The sequence below is a fragment of the Triturus cristatus genome, chromosome 4_1 (assembly GCF_964204655.1).
Source record: "Triturus cristatus chromosome 4_1, aTriCri1.1, whole genome shotgun sequence".
Classification (NCBI taxonomy): Eukaryota; Metazoa; Chordata; class Amphibia; order Caudata; family Salamandridae; genus Triturus; species Triturus cristatus.
Genome location: NC_140585.1, coordinates 590,265,848 through 590,284,064, shown reverse-complemented (window position 1 = coordinate 590,284,064; position 18,217 = coordinate 590,265,848). Strand labels below are relative to the sequence as shown.

Below are 18,217 nucleotides of genomic sequence, written 5' to 3'. Positions count from 1 at the left end.
GCATGGCAAAAGTTTTATTTTGCCAGGTCAAAACGGCAGTTTAAAACTGCACTTCAGGCTCTAGTGGCAAGCCTGAGACATGTTTTAAAGTGCTACTGTAGTGGAGGGAATAATGAGTGCTGCAGGCCAACTAGTAGCATTTAATTTAAAGATACTGGGTGCATGTAATACCATTTACTAGGTCCTTACAAGTAAATTAAATGTGCCAATTATGTGTAGGCCAGTTTACTATGTTTTTTGGAGCGAGCACAAGCACTTCACCACTGGTTACGAGGGAAAAAGTACAGAGTACAAATGCCAACACAAATTAGTCCAGCAATAGAAGGCAAACTTCTGGGGGTGAACTGGCAAAAAGGGCAAGATCCAACAAGAGGTAAGAGGGTTAAATGTTGGACGTCTTTCAAGATTATATGTCAAAATAAACCCATTAAAAAAAGTTGTGTAACAAAATATAGTGGCAAATAAAAAGTGACAAAACACTTAAGGCTAACATATTATTGTATGAATTGCAAAAATGAAGTGCTAAAAAGTTAAATTACATCTTTCTTGCCTTTAATTATGTATTTGTATAACGAGTCTCGACAAAAAACATTACAATTCGCAGTGAACTGTGTCAAATGTGCTTAACAAGAGTACCTACAAAATGGCTCTGCAATAATACCTTTTCTCTTGAACAAAATGTAACCCTTAAGCTATCCCCTAACAGATACCACCACCTTAACATTAACACTTTAATCTTTACCCTACCACTTATCCTAACCTTTACCGTGGGCCTTACACCATCCCTTGCTCTAACACAGCGTTCTTCAAACTGTGGGGCGCACCCCCTTGGGGGGCCGTGGCCGTGTTTCTAGGGGGTGCAAATGTCTCAGTAAGAACTTGTAAATGAAAATGGCCTGGAAGCGCAGATTTGTTTATTTATAGCGTTTCCAGCCTGTCTTCATTTACAAACAGCAGCTGAAGTGCATGGCAGTGTCAAAGTCAATGATTAAAAAGAATTAAATATTCTGTAACTATTTCCTTCAATTTTTTTCACTAGCAGCTAACTGCAGATAAAATACTGCATACCTTAAATGAAAAGTAATTTCAAGTTAATACTTATGAATTCTCAATTGGTTAATGCAATCACTGCAGATGCCTGTGTGTGAAGTCAAAGAGTTACACAATTAAATCCTGGTGGGTGCAGTAGGAAAAAGGGGCTTGTGTATATATAGTGCTACGAGGATCCTAGATGTAACAGAAGGCACTGTGAATATGAATATGTAATTCATTATTTTAAAACTGTATTACACCCAGTATAAAATAGTCTTGCAGAATGGTTTAGTCAGAGCCACTGGAATTATGAGGCAGGAGACAGACAAATTATGCAGCAGATTTGATGACATGCAAAAAGAAAAAGCAAATTATGTTAAATAATGTGGCACATTTTTTATAGTAGTACTTCATTATTTTGTACTTTTTACACATGGTAATACTGTTTGGGCAAAGATTTTGCCTTATTAGTACCTGTTTAACAAATACAGAAATAATCAAATGAAAGGTGACCAGTTAACCTTTGTGAAGGGCCTTCCACTGCATGGGAACACATGTCGCCAAAATGTAGTAACTTTCAATCCGTATAAGCAAGAACCAATTTTATTTCTAAAATCTGCAGCAGAGGCACCAGATGCTGGATTGAGCGGCAGATTCATAATTATGCTAAATAAGACAAACCATTGCATAATTCAACTGGCTCTGGGTTTAGAGTTTATGATAAAACAAGTGCTTTCAAAATGTATATTTAGTAATGGGTAATCAGACTGTGTCTAGTGCATGTTTGTTTCATAGGATCCATTAAAAGGACACTTTCCAGAACTCAAAATCTCTGTCACTTGTCATCATGTTTTTTTCGCTGACTCCATCAATTAAGGCTTATACTGGGTCTGTAACAGCCCTTAAATTTGGTGAGCAATCAATTGCACACATTTACATTTCCTTCAGCTAGCAGGCATCTTGGTGACAGGACCGGAGCACCCGAGCTGTTTGCTAGGGCTGGTTTCGGATGATTTTGTTACAGAGGGCCGATACTGCCGTCCCCCGGTAACAGAAACAGCCCCCTAGGGGCCTAAAAGCGGCCCCTACCCTGGCAGCCCACCGAGGAAAATGCCCGGTGCCCGCTACTGCCAGTCTAGCCCTGCTTGGTGAGAAGGTCTATTTTTTCTTTACCTCTCTGTCCTGCCCTCGGCTTACCAACAAATGAGAACCCCACCCCTCCCCTTTTACTTTCACCCAGAGGCACCGTAAGGTCCATATTAACCACTGAGGGATGGCCGTTTCTTTTTTGTTTAACAAAAAGTATGGGAACTGGTTTTGTGAAATGAAAAAAACACAGGCACATCAGTCCCCACATATCCTGCCTACTTCGACATACAGATGTCCTGTCAGGTAACTTGCAGGGTGGCCAACAAAGTCGCATTCAGAAGCAGAGCCCTCTTCATCCGGACCCCTGGGTCTTAAGAGTAATTGGCCCAGGAGATAGAGGAAAAGGGCGAGATCCATGGATAACATCAAAGATATGGCTAATTTATCCAGTTCCTACTGTTCACTCCCAGGCCGCCCTTGTTGCAAAGGGAACATGGCCCCAGCACCAGGGAGAAAATGGTGGGGGGCGAGATGTGGGACTAGTGGTGTGAGGGGTCAATAAAACCCCAGTTATGGATGTTTAATATCCTTCCTTGTTTGAATTAGTTCCCAGTGCACCTTTGTTGAGCCAGTACTTTTGGCCTCTTACCAATGGCCCAAGAGAGGTGCATAATGAAGCAGAGGAGGCAGCTTAGCTTGGTCCTCAGAGCGATGACAGAAGATGTATGGTGCAAGATCGGGATCCATGTTTTTAACAAGGAGCAGAGAAGACTGCCTGTTTCGCAAGGCAGTAGCTATCATTATTGAAGCAGCAAAAGTGGCACTGGATCCCAGGTTGTTGAAGGGCCCAATGCATCAGAACCATGTCCGTTTTACTTTCCAAAGAGGCATGGTGCCTTGCTAGCATTAGAGCTGAGCAACCGTTGCTGCAAAGTTGGGGCAACCCATGGAGGAAAATGTGTTTTCTGAAAGGGACAGAGAGCCTATTTCAAGACTAGAGTGCTGGTCAGGCACGGTGGGAAATGCAGAGGTAAACAGTTGTATCATTAGTCATATAATGTAACTGCAGTACTACGTTCACCGCTTACGTTTCTTACATGAAATGCCAATCAAAAGAATTTTTTTTTAAACTCTAAAACATTTTTACAATAAATTAATCATTTAAAAAAAGTCATTGAACACATTATTCCTTCCTGACAGCCCAGACCCAGTCGGCCACACTGACCCCTTTGACCGCGGATGATTCAAAAACATCCTCTGCAGACTTTCACAAGGATCCTCACTCAGCTCCACTCTGTTCAACCAACTGCCTCAAGGGCAAAACAGACAAGACTGAAGTAGCAATCTTCTGCAAAGACACCTCGCTCTAGGACTCAGCCTGGTGGCTTGCCGAACTCCAACCCACAGCCCTCCCAGCAACCCAAACAAAGAACATTAGAATAGTAATCGACAACAGATTCATTATGACCGGCTGAGTAAACGCAGTATCAGACTCCTGCTGTCGCACACTTAAGATGCTCAGAAACATCTCAAAAGAGCTCTCCACTAACACTCTCAGAACCGTCATCCAAGCCCTCATCACCAGCAAGCTGGACTACGGCAATGCACTCTATGCTGAAATGAACACTGAACTGACTAGAAGACTCCAGACCATACAAAACTCAGCAGCCAGGCTCACCCTCAACATACCACTCCGCAGGGACTCCCAATCCACAAACAAGCACTTTTCAAAATCCTCATGCACACATACGAAGACTTACATAAAATGGGCCCCACATATGTCAACCACTGCACACATGGTCACAAACCTACCAGACACCTCCTCTAAGCCAGACTCCTTATTGCCCGCCTACCCCCAACATACGAAGTACTAGATCTGGCAGCTGTGCCTTCTCCTACCTCAACTCCTAAAACCTGGAATGACCTGACCCTGCAAGTCACAGCCTACTTCTCCGTTTTTTAATTCCAGAAGAAACTGAAGACCTGGTTAGTCACCTAGGCCCGACCCTAGCTCAATCCATATAGCTCCCACTTTAGAGCCAGGATACCCTCTCAGGTCAGTTGTGCACTATGCAAATTCACATAACATTTTTAATATGTTAAACTATTTTTAATTCATCTGTCATTTCAATTTTATTATACAATTTTCGAACAAAGTTTAAATCACGCTATTATTTTGATTTGACTTTTTTGTGCCACAACTTCTTTGTGACTTTTTCTTCACTGCAAACCTTTCATATGTAGTTACGAAACAACATAGTGTCTTCCACATTTAAGTAATGTAACTATAACAAGTGTCCTCAAATTTCTGAATTCGCTTGGTTTAAAGAACACCTAGTAAACTGAGAATTATAATCAATACATATATCTATGTTAATGAATTCATATACTTTACATCACTGATCCTGGGCAATGACCAGCAGGTAAAAGGGTGACCACGAGATCTTCTTTCTGAAAAGGAAGAGAGAAGAATTCACTGTCTTTATTCAAGTGTAGGTTTTGCATGTTATGCCACGGTTTACATACGCCTAATGTCAGTCTTGACAATGGGCAAAATACGAACGCTCAGTGTGCTCAGGTGCAACTGTTGACATTCCTTTCCAAACACTTCCAGAGCCTTAATTTTCAGCTGGGACTTGGCTAAACAGATCACTCCTTTCCATGCCATCTCCACCTGCTTGCCTAATCCGCACTCATTTTAAATATCTCTTAATGTTATAAATTGATCTCTCCTGACCACATTCTATACCCACTCAACGTTCCCTGAATGCTGATGGCTGAACGGCTGGCACCAGCCCAACTTGAATAGGCAAAGAAATTGGATCCTGGCATGACACACTAGAGATCATTGAAGTGTCTACTTTTTTTTACATTCAATCACTGGCTGTCATGCTCCCCATGTAAATCCCCACCAACTTTTTTTCCTCCCCATTTACACTGTCAAACTAATGAACTGTTCAACTCCTCTGTGCCTATGGCTAGTCTGCTATATTTTGACAGGCATCCCATTAGCCCCCAAAAACCACAATTATACTAACTGCCAGTTATGTTATCATCTCTCCTGTCTGCACCCATCCTTCCTACTTTACACTCACGTTTTATTATAATTGTAATGTTTGTTTTGGAAAATTATATATTATGTGTTAAAGAATTCTTGCTCCATACTATTATTTTTTAGTGTGCCCCCATTCAGTGATCTGCAAGCCTGGTCCTGGCTAAGTAAAACTCCATAAATGAAACAGTGGATCACCCTACAGAATACAAATTTGGCAATATAAATTGTGGAAAAACAATTACACGCCCCTCCCACCACAAAATTGTTTTTAAATACATTTTTATTATTTTCATTTAAAAAACGAAACAAACATTAATATCACTCAGGCCGCAACATACAATTTAAAAATGTCACAAGATTCCATTCAACCAGTGGACTGTCCAGTGGTTTACAAGACTCAACCCATGTTTTGTGGGTGCTACATCTCAGATTTTTGCTACACAACAATATACAGAGCGATAGTGTTCTTCATACCCGGTCGCACTACTCCACTTCAATTATCCCATCAAGCATACTGTGGTTCCGTGAATTCTGAACCCATTCAATGAAGGTTGTCGTATCGTGATTGTTGGACTTGGCCCTTTTCCCTGAGTTTTTTCGTTTTTTTTGCTTCTCCCAAGATGGCTGCCACAGGCCCCTGCTACTGCAGAGTGGTCTTTATTAGTAGCACCCTAGCTGCCAGGAGCTGCCTGGAACCCCACAACAATGTTGCAACACCAGCCCGCCTTTTTTGTCCCATAGGTAGAATGGGGAAGCTCCTGGAATGTGCTGGAACCTTCTAGAAGGGAGGTGTGGTTTTACTTTTGCCGCCTTGGCTAGAGGTCACCTGACCTAGGGATACATAAGTGAGAGGGGGAACTTTTTCTAGTCAGTTGGCCAGTGGGGTAAAGCAGAGCTGGAGAATCCATGCAGGAGTGTAGGCGGTAGGGCCTAGCCAGGGACTTATGCCTCTGAGAGTGACAGGATTTAGGTGCTGCCTCTTAAGTGAGCGAGGGATCCTGTGAAACCCACTGATCTTGCCAAGCAGTAGGAGGACCCAGGGAACCTCTGCCCAGCCTGACTAGGAAGGACCTAGTCGCCAACTCACCCCCTACCCCCCTGTAACAGAACCCCTTAAGGGCGCCAGATACATCTGCACCATCAAGACTTTCAAGAGCAACTGACTGCCAGAACTGAATGCTGAGACTGCGTGTCCAGGCTGAACCTTGAAACTACCTACCTAACCGATTGTGGTATCGCTGAGGATCAACCAGGTCTTAGCGCTGTGACCCCTGCGCTCCCTGACCTGGCCTGGGATCCCCAGCAGCGTGCTCCGTTAAGAGCGGAGCCCCCAGCTTAATTTGAGCCCCCCCTGTGGCGTGGAGGCTGAAGCGCGCTCACCGCGGCGGCCCGGAGGCCGGAAGAGTGCCCCTCATCGTCGCGAGGCCCGAGGAGAAGCCCGGGGCCCCGTCGCTGCCGTCGCAGCTGTGGTGAAGGTGCGTGAGGCCGTGGCCGGCCCCCGTCGCAACAGGATCGCCTGAGGACTTCGGAGCCGGTGTGGACGCCTTCCCGACGTCGAGCAAGGTAAGCCCGGAGGCTTGGGACTGACCCCGGTGCGCCCCCTACAGGCTGGGAGCCACACCGCACCCTGAGCCCGGGTTCCCTCTCCGTGGGAGTCCCCAGGTCACCACGACAGAGAGACCCCTCCGAGGGATTCGCCCCCTGTTCCCCACTGACTATTCTGGAACTTTGTGTCTCCCAAACTGCACCGGAGTACGAGAGGCTCGCTCCGTGCGACTCGTTGTGCTCCGTGAACTGCTCCATTCTGAAGTATTCCTTGCTATTGATTATGAGTAGCGATCTGTTCTAGATGCTCCATTCTGAAGTATTCCTTGCTATTGATTACGAGTAGCGATCTGTTCTAGATGCTCCATTCTGAAGTATTCCTTGCTATTGATTACGAGTAGCGCTCTCTTCTAAATGTTCCGCTCTGAAGTATTCATGGCTATTAGTTACGAGAAGCGCTATGTTCTAAATGCTCCGTTCTGAAGCATTCATGGTTACGGATTACGAGTAGCGTTATGTTCTAATGCTCAGTGCTGACGTACTCACCGCTTACTGGTTACGAGTGGCGCTACGATCTAATGCTCTGCTCTGAAGTATGCACTGCGTGCTGGTTACGAGTGGCGCTATGTTCTAATGCTCTGCTCTGAAGGTGTTCGTCAGATTTGTCCCAAGGTAGCGGTAGGCCCGCGAGGTCTGCCCTGGGTCCCTGCATACCCCCAGGAGTAGCGCTACATTCCCCAAACCCTACCACGGGGAGTAAAATATACAAGGTACTGGTGAATATCATACTGGTGAATATCATACTGGTGAATATCATACTGGTGAATATGGTGCTGGCGGATCAAACGCTGTCATAAGTGAATTGCTATTATCATCTCCTTAACTGAATTTATATCTCATGAAGTGCATACATATGTTATGAATTGCCTTGTTATCCCATGAACTGCATTTATCTCGAACTGCTTGGATAAACTTGAGTTATTTGCATAAATCTCTACAGTGTGGCGTCCCTTATTGTGTGCGTTCCTTGCTTCAGTGGAGGTGCGTGTTGTATGGTCGCTTTACACACAAGCCTTTGGGGGCCCAGCCGCTCGTGTCACGTTACCCCCTTAGGGCCTGGAGACCCCAGGTCTTACAGTGATGATTTTGGTATCAGCGAACCGCGACTGACAAGTGCGGTATGCGTAAGCATTTTCGTCATGCTACACCGTTGGATTCACTGTGTATTTGACGATCTAGTCTGCACCCGTGGGTTCCATTTTGTGCATAACCGCCATTTTGTGGTTGCCCTCACATAGGCTAATGACTACAGGATGACTGTGGCCAAGCGAGCCTCTAGGGACGCATACACCTTAGTTTGAGCTCGTGTTGACTTCAGTTTGACCTGAGTCAACTGACCCTGTTGCCCGAGGCTAAACTTGTTGAGCCAGTACCTTGTTAAGCAGCTGGTCAGATACAGATCAAAGAGCAGGACATTATTGATTCTATGGCACACGCACACACCCCTCTATCTCTCCTCATCTGTTTCTGCTCCTTACTTTTATGGCCTTATGGCCTAATTATTGATTTGGGTTGAGGTCTTTTATGATGGGCCCGTCCGGCCTGTTCGAACAAGAATGCTGGATTCTTGCCTTGTCATTGGCGATGGGTTGGATAACTGAAAGTGGGTTTGTCGTTATGTGATGCCTCTGTAAATATCATCCTCTGATTGGTCAAATTTGTGAGTAATTGATGCTAGCCAGGAACGTGGTTTTTGGCATAAAAGAAGATGCTCCGCTCTATTATGTTGAGCAGTCTCCTGAGAACATACACCGTGTTGTACTTCTAGGACCTCTGTTACTGGCTGCAGCTAAATAAATTGATCTTTGATGTCAACAGAAGAATCCCGTGTCTCTGTACTCTAAGACAGGTGAACCCGAAGACTTCGGGCGTGTCCCCTGTGCCGCTGGGTTTAAATCCCGGTTCTTCAATACTTTTCCAACTTTTCAAATCTGGATCTCATTTCTTATCAGTACAAATTCGAAATGAATTTCCTCATCTACAACTCATTCTCGCAAATCCTCAGATCAGGATTAAAACAATAGTTCCACTTCTTGTGATCAATGCATTGCTACTCTTCTCTTACCTATAATTAATTGTGACTTTGTTAAATCTCCTCTCCGATGATCCCCAGGGGACATTGGTTTCCCACTGCTCTTTTCAGTTGTTGTACAACTTTTGTCAAATACAACTCCAATACTTCACATGACCAGACTATGTGCAGGAAGTTACTGTCATCTTGTTTGAAATGTGGGTAGGAGCCAGGGCCCGTTGGGTGTTTCTTATGTATCATAAATTAAGTAAACCCCAGGCACAATTTTAAATAGCAGCAAATCAGGCACTACTAGATTAAGATGTATGGCATGCATATTGGTTGTTACGAAATGTTTAAAAACCATAATATAAACAAATAAAAAAAAAAGCAGGCACTACTAGAAACCTACTGAGAATACAAGAGGTTGCACTCCAAGTAGCATCACCCACATGATCCACAGTGTCTCGTTTACACTCACTTTTAATCTGATTAGTGCAGTGGGCATTTTCGACAGAGAGCCTGGTATATGCAGGCCAATGAGCATTCCATTCCCACAAGCAAAACAATATCCGGGAATATTCTGGTTTCTGTGTTTGGGGTGTTCTGGATATCTCCTTCAAGTATGGTACTCGTTTTTTGGCATTTTGGAACAGAAAAATAAAATTGTCCAGCATGTCCCAGACTGTTCCCTGGAATTCTCAAAGAACCTACATTCTTCGGCCTCATACAAATCCTCCATGAACATGCAGACACATTACATACATCCATCCATTCTTATCACTCAGCTTGCCAAGACAATATGCAGCAAACTGTGTTACCATTATCTTAGTTGCCCTGCCACAAATTCTTGACATCAATGTCACCAGATAAGATATCCCCTATTTCCCCTTCACCGAACTTAAAATTTGGTATTTTAGGTCCACAGACACATGAAAACCCCAGAACAGGGAATATTATATATTAGGGGTATTTTTCAGCCATCGAACCATATGCAGAAGCTGTGGCACCAAGCAATACCATTTCAGGCCAGGAACAATTAGTCAACCATGTTCGTGGGGCAACTTAAAACTGTTCAATTTGACTCTAGGGTAATTACCCACCCATATCAAGGTGGCCAGTAGGCATCAAGCTCTCCAAAGATAGGGCTGGGTGACAAACCAAAAACACCCTGGAACAATGTTACCCAAACTGTGGTTTGCAAGCCGATTTTTAGTGGGCCGCCAAAGTCCAAGCAATAAATAAGGTTGCCTTTAACTTCTGCATTTACATCGTCACATTTGCAGTGCTCCAAAGACAGAGGTGAACTGTCCGGCAGTGTCTTCTGACAATTTGCTGTTTATTTTTTTAACACGGGGATCGGAGTTTACAAACTACTCATTTTGCAGTCAAAGAAAGAAAAGTAAAGTGAAGTATGTGATCATCTTGCTAGGGTACAAAGAGTGTGAAAGGAAAGGCTGTAGGATGTAATTTTTTTAACACATAACACAATTTAAATGACTGTAAATGAACTGAACACATTCAGCAGTTAGTAAAAAAAAAAAAGAAAGCACATTTTTTCTAATGCCAAAGTGTGATGGAAATAAACAGTTTAATAGGATCAAAACAAATGATGACACTTTATAATTTGTGATGCACAAATGATAACTAGTCACTGAATCCCAAATTTTCACACATTATCACTTGTGCGCTATATTGTTTTATCTGTAAAACTGTGTGTCTGTGCAAATTTAGTGGCTATTTCAAAATGTGCTGACTGTAAACAAAAATGCCCTATTTTATTAAAATATCCACTTGTCCATGCAACAGGTTGCTTCATTATCTACTTATCGTGTATTAAAAAAACACTTATCCTTTTTGTGCCACGTAGTGCGGTGAGAAACTACGGCAGCAATCTCATTATTAAGAGCTCTAATAATAACCCGAATATGCCAGGGTTCATACTATCGTAGGGTTTGAATACTAGAAATTCCCATAACATGCCACCTTTCCACAAATCTACATACTGGGGCTGGAGGTAGCGGTAAGCAATAGTTTCAGGGTTGGAATGCTGTTTTGAGCCTTTGCAAACCTAACTTGCATGTTTTAAGGGTTTTCACCAGCTCTTCTCTAAACTTTACCCATACTGAGAAAGGTTGGAAATGTACTCCTGACAAGGGCATAAGTAAAACGTCTTCCAGGGATGGAGAAAAACGTGGTTGGGGGAAAGTGAACTTGCAAACACTAAACAAATTTTTGTATGAGCAAATCTACACATGCATATTTGCTCGTGCTAAAATACAGTTCTCTAGTATTATGTTTTCCTGTTCTACTTCTGTGAAATCATGACAGCAGTAAATCTGCACTAATGCAAGAACATATGCTACTGGTGCACTTGTGTGACTTTCTTAAAGAATTGGGCCCCTAAGAGGCTCTGATTTTAACCTAGACTTTTTGTTTTTAATAAAAGTCTATTTCTTTAGCTATCTATCGGCTGGCTTCACTGCGAGTGATTGCATTCTGCTCTATCAGAAGGAGTATTTCATCACATTAAATAGTTTTATTCAGTGACAGGAACTACTGTGGCAATGTGTGCTTTTTGAGACCAAAAATATTTTTGCCAATATGTGTTGTAATGAGGAGGCAGCTCCCACAACAATAAAGTTTTACAAACAAAATGTCAAAACAAGATGCGCATTGACAAAACCAAAAGGCTGACCTCTAATGTCAGGCCTGTAGGATTTGCCAATGCTTGTTTTTTTTTTAATCTTTCCCATAATCTTGTTACATTGGTTTTCCATTACGAATATATTTTGTAAATTATAGCATGCATCAACACATTTTACTGAATGATGCTTCAGTAAGGAATGGTTCCTAAAAAATTCACAGTAGTTTAGCAAAATGTTTTATTCCTGGTTGTATTTTTCTGTGAACATTTTATTTTGAAAGCAATGAATCATCAATCTTGTTTTCAAGCTTCTGCAAATATGTGCATCTAATCAGAGCATTTTGGGAGCATTATACGTAGCCTCATATTGTTAAACTTTGCAAACGTGTGTACACATTTTTATACTGGCACCACTGTCAGTAATGCAGTCTGAGCTTACATTTCCTTGGAGAGCTCACCCTAATAATAAAGACTTTGCATTAATGAACCATAAATACAAGTTCAAACAGCATTAACTTGTGGAAATAAATATTACATTAACTGTATAAAATGCCCTTCCCCGATCCATAACGTGGTACTGTAAACTGGCTGCCAAATGGTTTGTGCAGTAGGAGGCTGGGCCTACTTGTCCCAGGGACAAAATAAACATGGAAACGTGTTGTCCTTGAGGGCTATAGGAATTCCACAGCCATGCACACTCCTTATGTCCATTAAACCTAGGTAAGTTGTGAAAGTGTGTCTTTATGAAAATTGGGTTGTGGTCCTAAAAGGTTTGAGAAGAAATGGCCTGGAAAACCTAAAGGCATTTAGAACAGCTCACCCTTTCAATTAATGCTCATCTGCCTCTACTGAATATGGGAGCCTACTGACTCTCAGATCCCAGTTCTGCTCACATTTAATTCTAGATACTTTTCTTGATTGTGTGTCACTCATACAACTAAATAAATCAACTCTCACACCTGCCACCAAAGTACCAGCACTGGGAGATAAGCAACAGTCTGCTCACCATTGCACCCACCACAGACGCAACTTGGATCTGGACCAAATTGTACATAGACTGAAAAGACACCATATTCATACAGCAGTTTCAACGTGCAACATACATGCCACTAAAGGTCTCTAAAATAAACTAAGATGTCATAGAGGAACACCATCTGTAACACATTTCCTATGGTAATATCACAGTCCCTCAAGTGTGTTCTATGAATATCAGCCATAGGCTTGATGACGACAGAACAGAAGGGGTGAGACAGGACATCCCTGTTGTGATCCTTTTTCAAGAGGCCAACACTCAGATTTTCCAGCCTGCTCTCACACTTGCACATGGCTTTTAGAAAATTGTACTATTATATGGGCCATATCTGAAATTCTTCTAGCTCTAAAATGACATTTCCACACCACTGTGTCAAAGGCCTTTTCAATATCAATTGATCCCACCACATATTTCTCCTGCTCATCAAGATCTATGGATTAGCCTGCATAGATTTACAGTAGTGTTCTAGGACTACTGACTGGTCAACCTCAATATGACCCATAGTATTTTACCCGCCGTGACCCCATTGAGAATTTCATGTCAATGTTTTACATTGACAAGGGACAGTACGATTTAAAGTCAGTCAGGTCTTTATCTGTATTAGGATCCATTATAATCATGCCCTTTTTCATAGAATCAGAAAGTTGTCTATGATTCCTCATAAACCTCAAGTAGTTTAGACAGGACAGATTTTGAGTAACAGCTTTAAAACTTAACTGAAAGCCATTCGTTGCCAGGGAGGTCTTCCCTCAGTATCTTTGCAAGTTAGGTTACACATCTCTTGCAAGTCAAGCGAAGGGCAGTTCTTCGCTCCGCACCACAGTAAGGTGAAAGAGCGTAGCCCTATCAAGAGGTCTGAACTGATTCCATATTTGGAACTGAAGACTAAGAATCAAGCAGTGTCGTAGTTTGTATCAAAATAGGGGCGCAAGGCCTCAACCCCATTTTGTTTAAATGTGCTGTCAAGTAGCGTTTCTGCTTTTAGTCTGCAGGTTAGGATACATTGCCTGCGAACCAGCTAAGTACAAATCAAACTATTGGGGGAATGAGCAGAGAGAACCCCGCTTATAAATTAGGCTGCAGTGTATCTATAACACAGGATGAAGCTTACAAACATATATTCTATCTATCATAGGAACCGTGGTGGGGCGGAGGGGCGAGTAATAAAGAGATCATGTCCCTCAGGTCCTGCTCCTGCCAGACACTCTCCAATGTGCAGGCATTCGCTGTGAAGTCAGGGCATTGAGCCTTTTTGAGGCAACACAAAGAATAATATGGAAGGATGTTCTTAGTATTTGTGCGCAATAGGAGATGGAGGTAATGAGAAAGTTCTAGTGCATGTGCATTTAAATTTTATGTGTGAAGAAGCATATGTTAAGTTACAGATTGGTGCCCAGTGGGGCAGCATTTGGCTAGAGATGGGTACTGGTTACTGTTGCGTCCACCCCAGCTCTGGAATACGACATGACCAAGCCACACACAGAGCTCTGTAACACACGCCTTTATTCTTCGGCATGCAACCATTAACTGAACGCACTACGTTCTAGACTTTGTTGGCCACGCCCAGACACACACACATACCACCCAACTGATTATGTAACTTTATAAGGAATCCGCTGAAGACCACAAGGATCCTACCGCACATGATCACACAAAACTAGTTACTAAACAAAATAAATTTGATACCACTGAAAAATCCACCATCAAGCACGTCTTTTTAAACAGTTTTATTCCAATCTTGTGTTTTAAAATTTCAAGACATACATCACAGTATTTTCATAAGTCAAAGATATATTGTTGGGTGTGTAAAATCATCAGAATTATTCTGAAGTGTCAGACCTAAACGTCCAGTTAATTGTGGAGACATACCATTAAACAGAACTGACATTTTGGCAGTATCCCATTTTGCTCAAAGTCCAGAAATGCAAACAGATAAACAGTTAACCAAAACAGTTAAAAAAAAAAAAAAAAAAAAAATCAAGGAACCATAATGACGACTGTCCACACTGCTAAATAGCTGCGGGAGACATCCTTCATATGTTATGGGGTTGCCCTCACTTAACCTCCTACTGGTTTGAGGTGGTACACTTTTTGGCGGAAGCCACTGACCGTGCCCTGACTCCTTCAACCCAGTTTGGTCTTTTAGGCATCCACCCTCACCTTGCTAAATATAGAGTTACTAACCGCTTTATCGATCTAGTCTTAGTGTTAGCAAATGTAAAATCACTATGCTGTGGAAAAACGCTGAGGGCCTGCGGACTGAAACCTTGCAGGCATAAGTTATATGATGGGCGACCTGGGAGGGCATCACTCTGGTCCACCAGGCTCACCAGGGTAGGCGCCCATTAGAACAGGTGAGAGCTTGGGATGTGGTCCTGATAGACTTTCGGGGAGAAGGATCTGAGAGTGCAGATCAGAACTCTAGCTGATTGCCCCAGTGGTTGCGTTCCCTGTGTTAGATTCATTAGGTCTTGACATTTACATTCCCAATCATACCTGCGACTCTCCTGAACTATTAATAAGGTCCATAACTGGGCTCTACCTTCGCTATGCTTAACTCGCAATTGCATACCTCCTTTTGACATGACCACCTGATTCTCTATCTTCTCAGGAGGAGTGGGGGGAGAGGAGGAGAGTGAGACATGCTGCCAGGTGGAGGGAGATGAAACTGGGTGAATGTTTGTTCACTTTTTATTTGGTTGTTCTCCTACGCCTAAACTATTTCTTCTGGAACACGTCAATCTATTGGTAACCAGAATCTTTGTCCGCTTGCATACATTTTGGCTTGCATTAAGGATTTTCTTTATACTTTGCAATGTGGGCTTTTGTTATCTTTGCCAGTGACTGTTCCATTTGATTAATTATTTTGTGATATAAGTGCATTAATGTATGTTGTATACTTGAAAGTGGCTTTATTATGTTTTTTTTACCTCCCAATAAAAAGCTGCGAAAGAAAAAGTACCATCATGGGAGGGGACAGTGAGTTAGCTAACGAGAATTCCATTATTTGTGTTAAGCCCCAATCTCCCACCGCCCACCAGTAGTATTCACTGCCAAGCCAATTTAGAAAAATGGAAATTAGATAGGCGCGATCATAACCCCAACAATTTACTTTGATTACTTTAGACATTATATCAAAGGCAACAGATACAATCTTGAAATCTTATCTCTGGATGGACTTGAAGCTTTCCTGCTACAGTAAATCACATCAAACCAACTAAGGATTGAAAATATTTAAGTCATTATTGTGAGAAGTTGGCCTGATATGTAGTGCTCACTATTCTAGTGATCACTGTGTATCATTCCAAACGACCCTTATTGATGATTGGTTGTAAGTCAACCTTTTAGACCAGCTATCCTAGTAGCGTGGATACGAGCAGTCTTAGGCTAAACTCTAGAGGGCGTGTTAAGCCAGCTGTTTACCATCACATATACCCCTTGAACACCAAGTGAAAGGACACCACACAAGTTGTTATGAAAATAAAAGGATATTTATTTATAACAGGACTACCCTGGCTCTTTATGAGTCAGGGAGCTAAGCACACTACAAAACTCTTAGGAAAATACTTCAGTTGCACACTTTACACAAATGCCCGAGGGGCACGAGAAACCACCTACACTAACAGTGAAATGCGAATGGTTAGAGTCTGGAGATACTGATCCCGGAGTGATCCGATCAGTGGGACTAAACGAAAAAGGAACTGGACACTTGTAGAGCGAACCTGCGATGGAGCACCGAGATGCTCGAGTTACCTAGCCCGGAGGCTGCGGCTGCGTGAAGTTCGTCAAGATGTCGGGAGTCCTCGTGTAGTCTCAGGAGCCTGAAAGAAGAAGTTGCTGGCAGGCGACCAGTGACGATGTTCAGAGCGATCCAAGCCTGGATCGGTGGTGAAGGAAAACCTGAAAGCAGAGGGGACTCAGTTCTCAACCGCTAGCCAGCGATCGTGTGGGTACCAGGAGGGTACCGGCGGAAGTCACCTCGACCAGGTGAGTGGGTGACGTCGTACTCGGCTGTTCCTCGGACCAGGAGGCGCGGCGGCGACCAGGATGGAGGGCGAGCTGTCCCACGAAGGTGTCTGCTGTCGATGATGCTGGGCCCAGGAAGGGGCAGCGGATCTTGGCAGTGGCCACCCAAGCGGGGGAGTCAAGATGGCGTCGGGAGTGGACCAGGAGGGTCCGGGGTACTCCTCTGTTGAAGGGGAGCAAGAGCCAGTCTGGAGCAACCAGACTAGTGATGAAACAAAACGTGGTGCGTCGTGAAGCGGGCCACAAGCCGGTCGGCAAGTGGTCGGACAACGCGGTGAACAGCAAGGAGCGGAAGGGCCCCCCACGCAGATCTCGTGGATGCTGGGGAGACAGACTTCGATGCTGGAGCTGCTCAGGGTTTAGGGTTTCTCAAACCCTAGGTGCACTCACTCGAGGGTCCCTCGGTGGGCGTGCTAGATAAGCGTCGTGCAGGTCCTGAAGATAGCCGGTCCCGCAGGTCTCGTCACACCTACGACTCTCAGCTGAGCTGATGAGGGAGGTAAAAGGTCAGAGATGGCAGGGAACTCGGGTCTCGTCGAGCTGGGCAGTCTTGATCCGTAGGCCTGCTTGATAAGGCCTGCCATAGGAGTGACTGATAGGAACCCATGTGTCCATGTTAGGGTTTAGGTGTAGGAATACTACACCTACAGCAACGGGTGATTACACCACGTGGCCCCAGCTGTCGTGCAGCCAGTTGTGTCAGATTTGGGCGGCCATTCCAGGGGTGGCATAATACATGCTTCAGCCCCTGGTAGGCCCTGGGTACACCGATGCCCTGGATACCTGTGGTATGCTGAGACAGGGACTGACAAGGCGGCCCAGTTCCAATTAGTGGATGCACCTAACGTACATGTGTGTTAATTTCGAGAGAGAACAGCTAGGCTGTGGGTCTGATTGGCAGGCCCACAGCCGGAGAAAGTCGTAAACCAATGAAGCAAAAGCAAAAAATCTGGGTGATCATAGGATTGCAGACCCTACTCTCCTACATGACCCCCCCCCAAACTTCGGGACAATAAGCTAACCTTGACCAGGTGAGTCTTCTTGCTCTAAGTGGAAATACCTGGAGAGCCCATCTGCATTGCCATGATCAGTGCCAGGTCTATGCTCCACTGTGAAGTCCATCCCCTGTAGGGAAATGGACCACCTAAGTAGTTTGGGGTTTTCACCCTTCATTTGATTTAGCCACAAGAGGGGCTTATGGTCGGTCTGAATCTTGAAGTGAGTGCCAAACAAGTATGGCCTCAACTTCTTCAGGGCCCAAACCACAGCAAAGGCCTCCCTCTCAATAGCTGACCAATTCTTCTCTCTGGGGGTCAGCCTCCTGCTAATAAAAGCTATGGGCTGGTCATGACCATCAAAATTCAGTTGCGATAGAACAGCTCCCACACCCAGCTCCGAAGCGTCTGTTTGGACAATGAATGGTTTGGAGTAGTCTGGACTCTTTAGGATAGGTGCTGTGCACATGGCCTGCTTTAGGTCATCGAATGCCTTCTGACAGCTTGCTGTCCACTGAACTTTTTTTGGCATCTTTTTACTTGTCAGGTCGTTTAGCGGGGTCACAATGGATCCATAATTTCTGACAAATTTCCGGTAATAACCAGTCAGGCCCAAGAAAGCTCGAACCTGAGTCTGGGTGGTTGGAGGAGCCCAGTCCTGGATGGCCTGTATTTTGCTCTCCAATGGTTGAACCTGGCCTCCACCTACAAGGTGGCCCAGGTA

The 18,217-nt window shown here is 43.9% G+C and overlaps 1 protein-coding gene across 1 annotated transcript in view; it reads right to left on the bottom strand.

Moving 5' to 3' along the window:
• The window catches only part of DCLRE1C (DNA cross-link repair 1C), a 483,826-nt gene that overhangs the window by 414,423 nt on the left and 51,186 nt on the right, over positions 1 to 18,217 (bottom strand). The window contains exon 5 of the mRNA XM_085652918.1: positions 4,517 to 4,572. Coding sequence (XP_085509044.1) covers positions 4,517 to 4,572 — 56 coding nt within the window. The remainder of the gene's footprint in view (positions 1 to 4,516; positions 4,573 to 18,217) is intronic.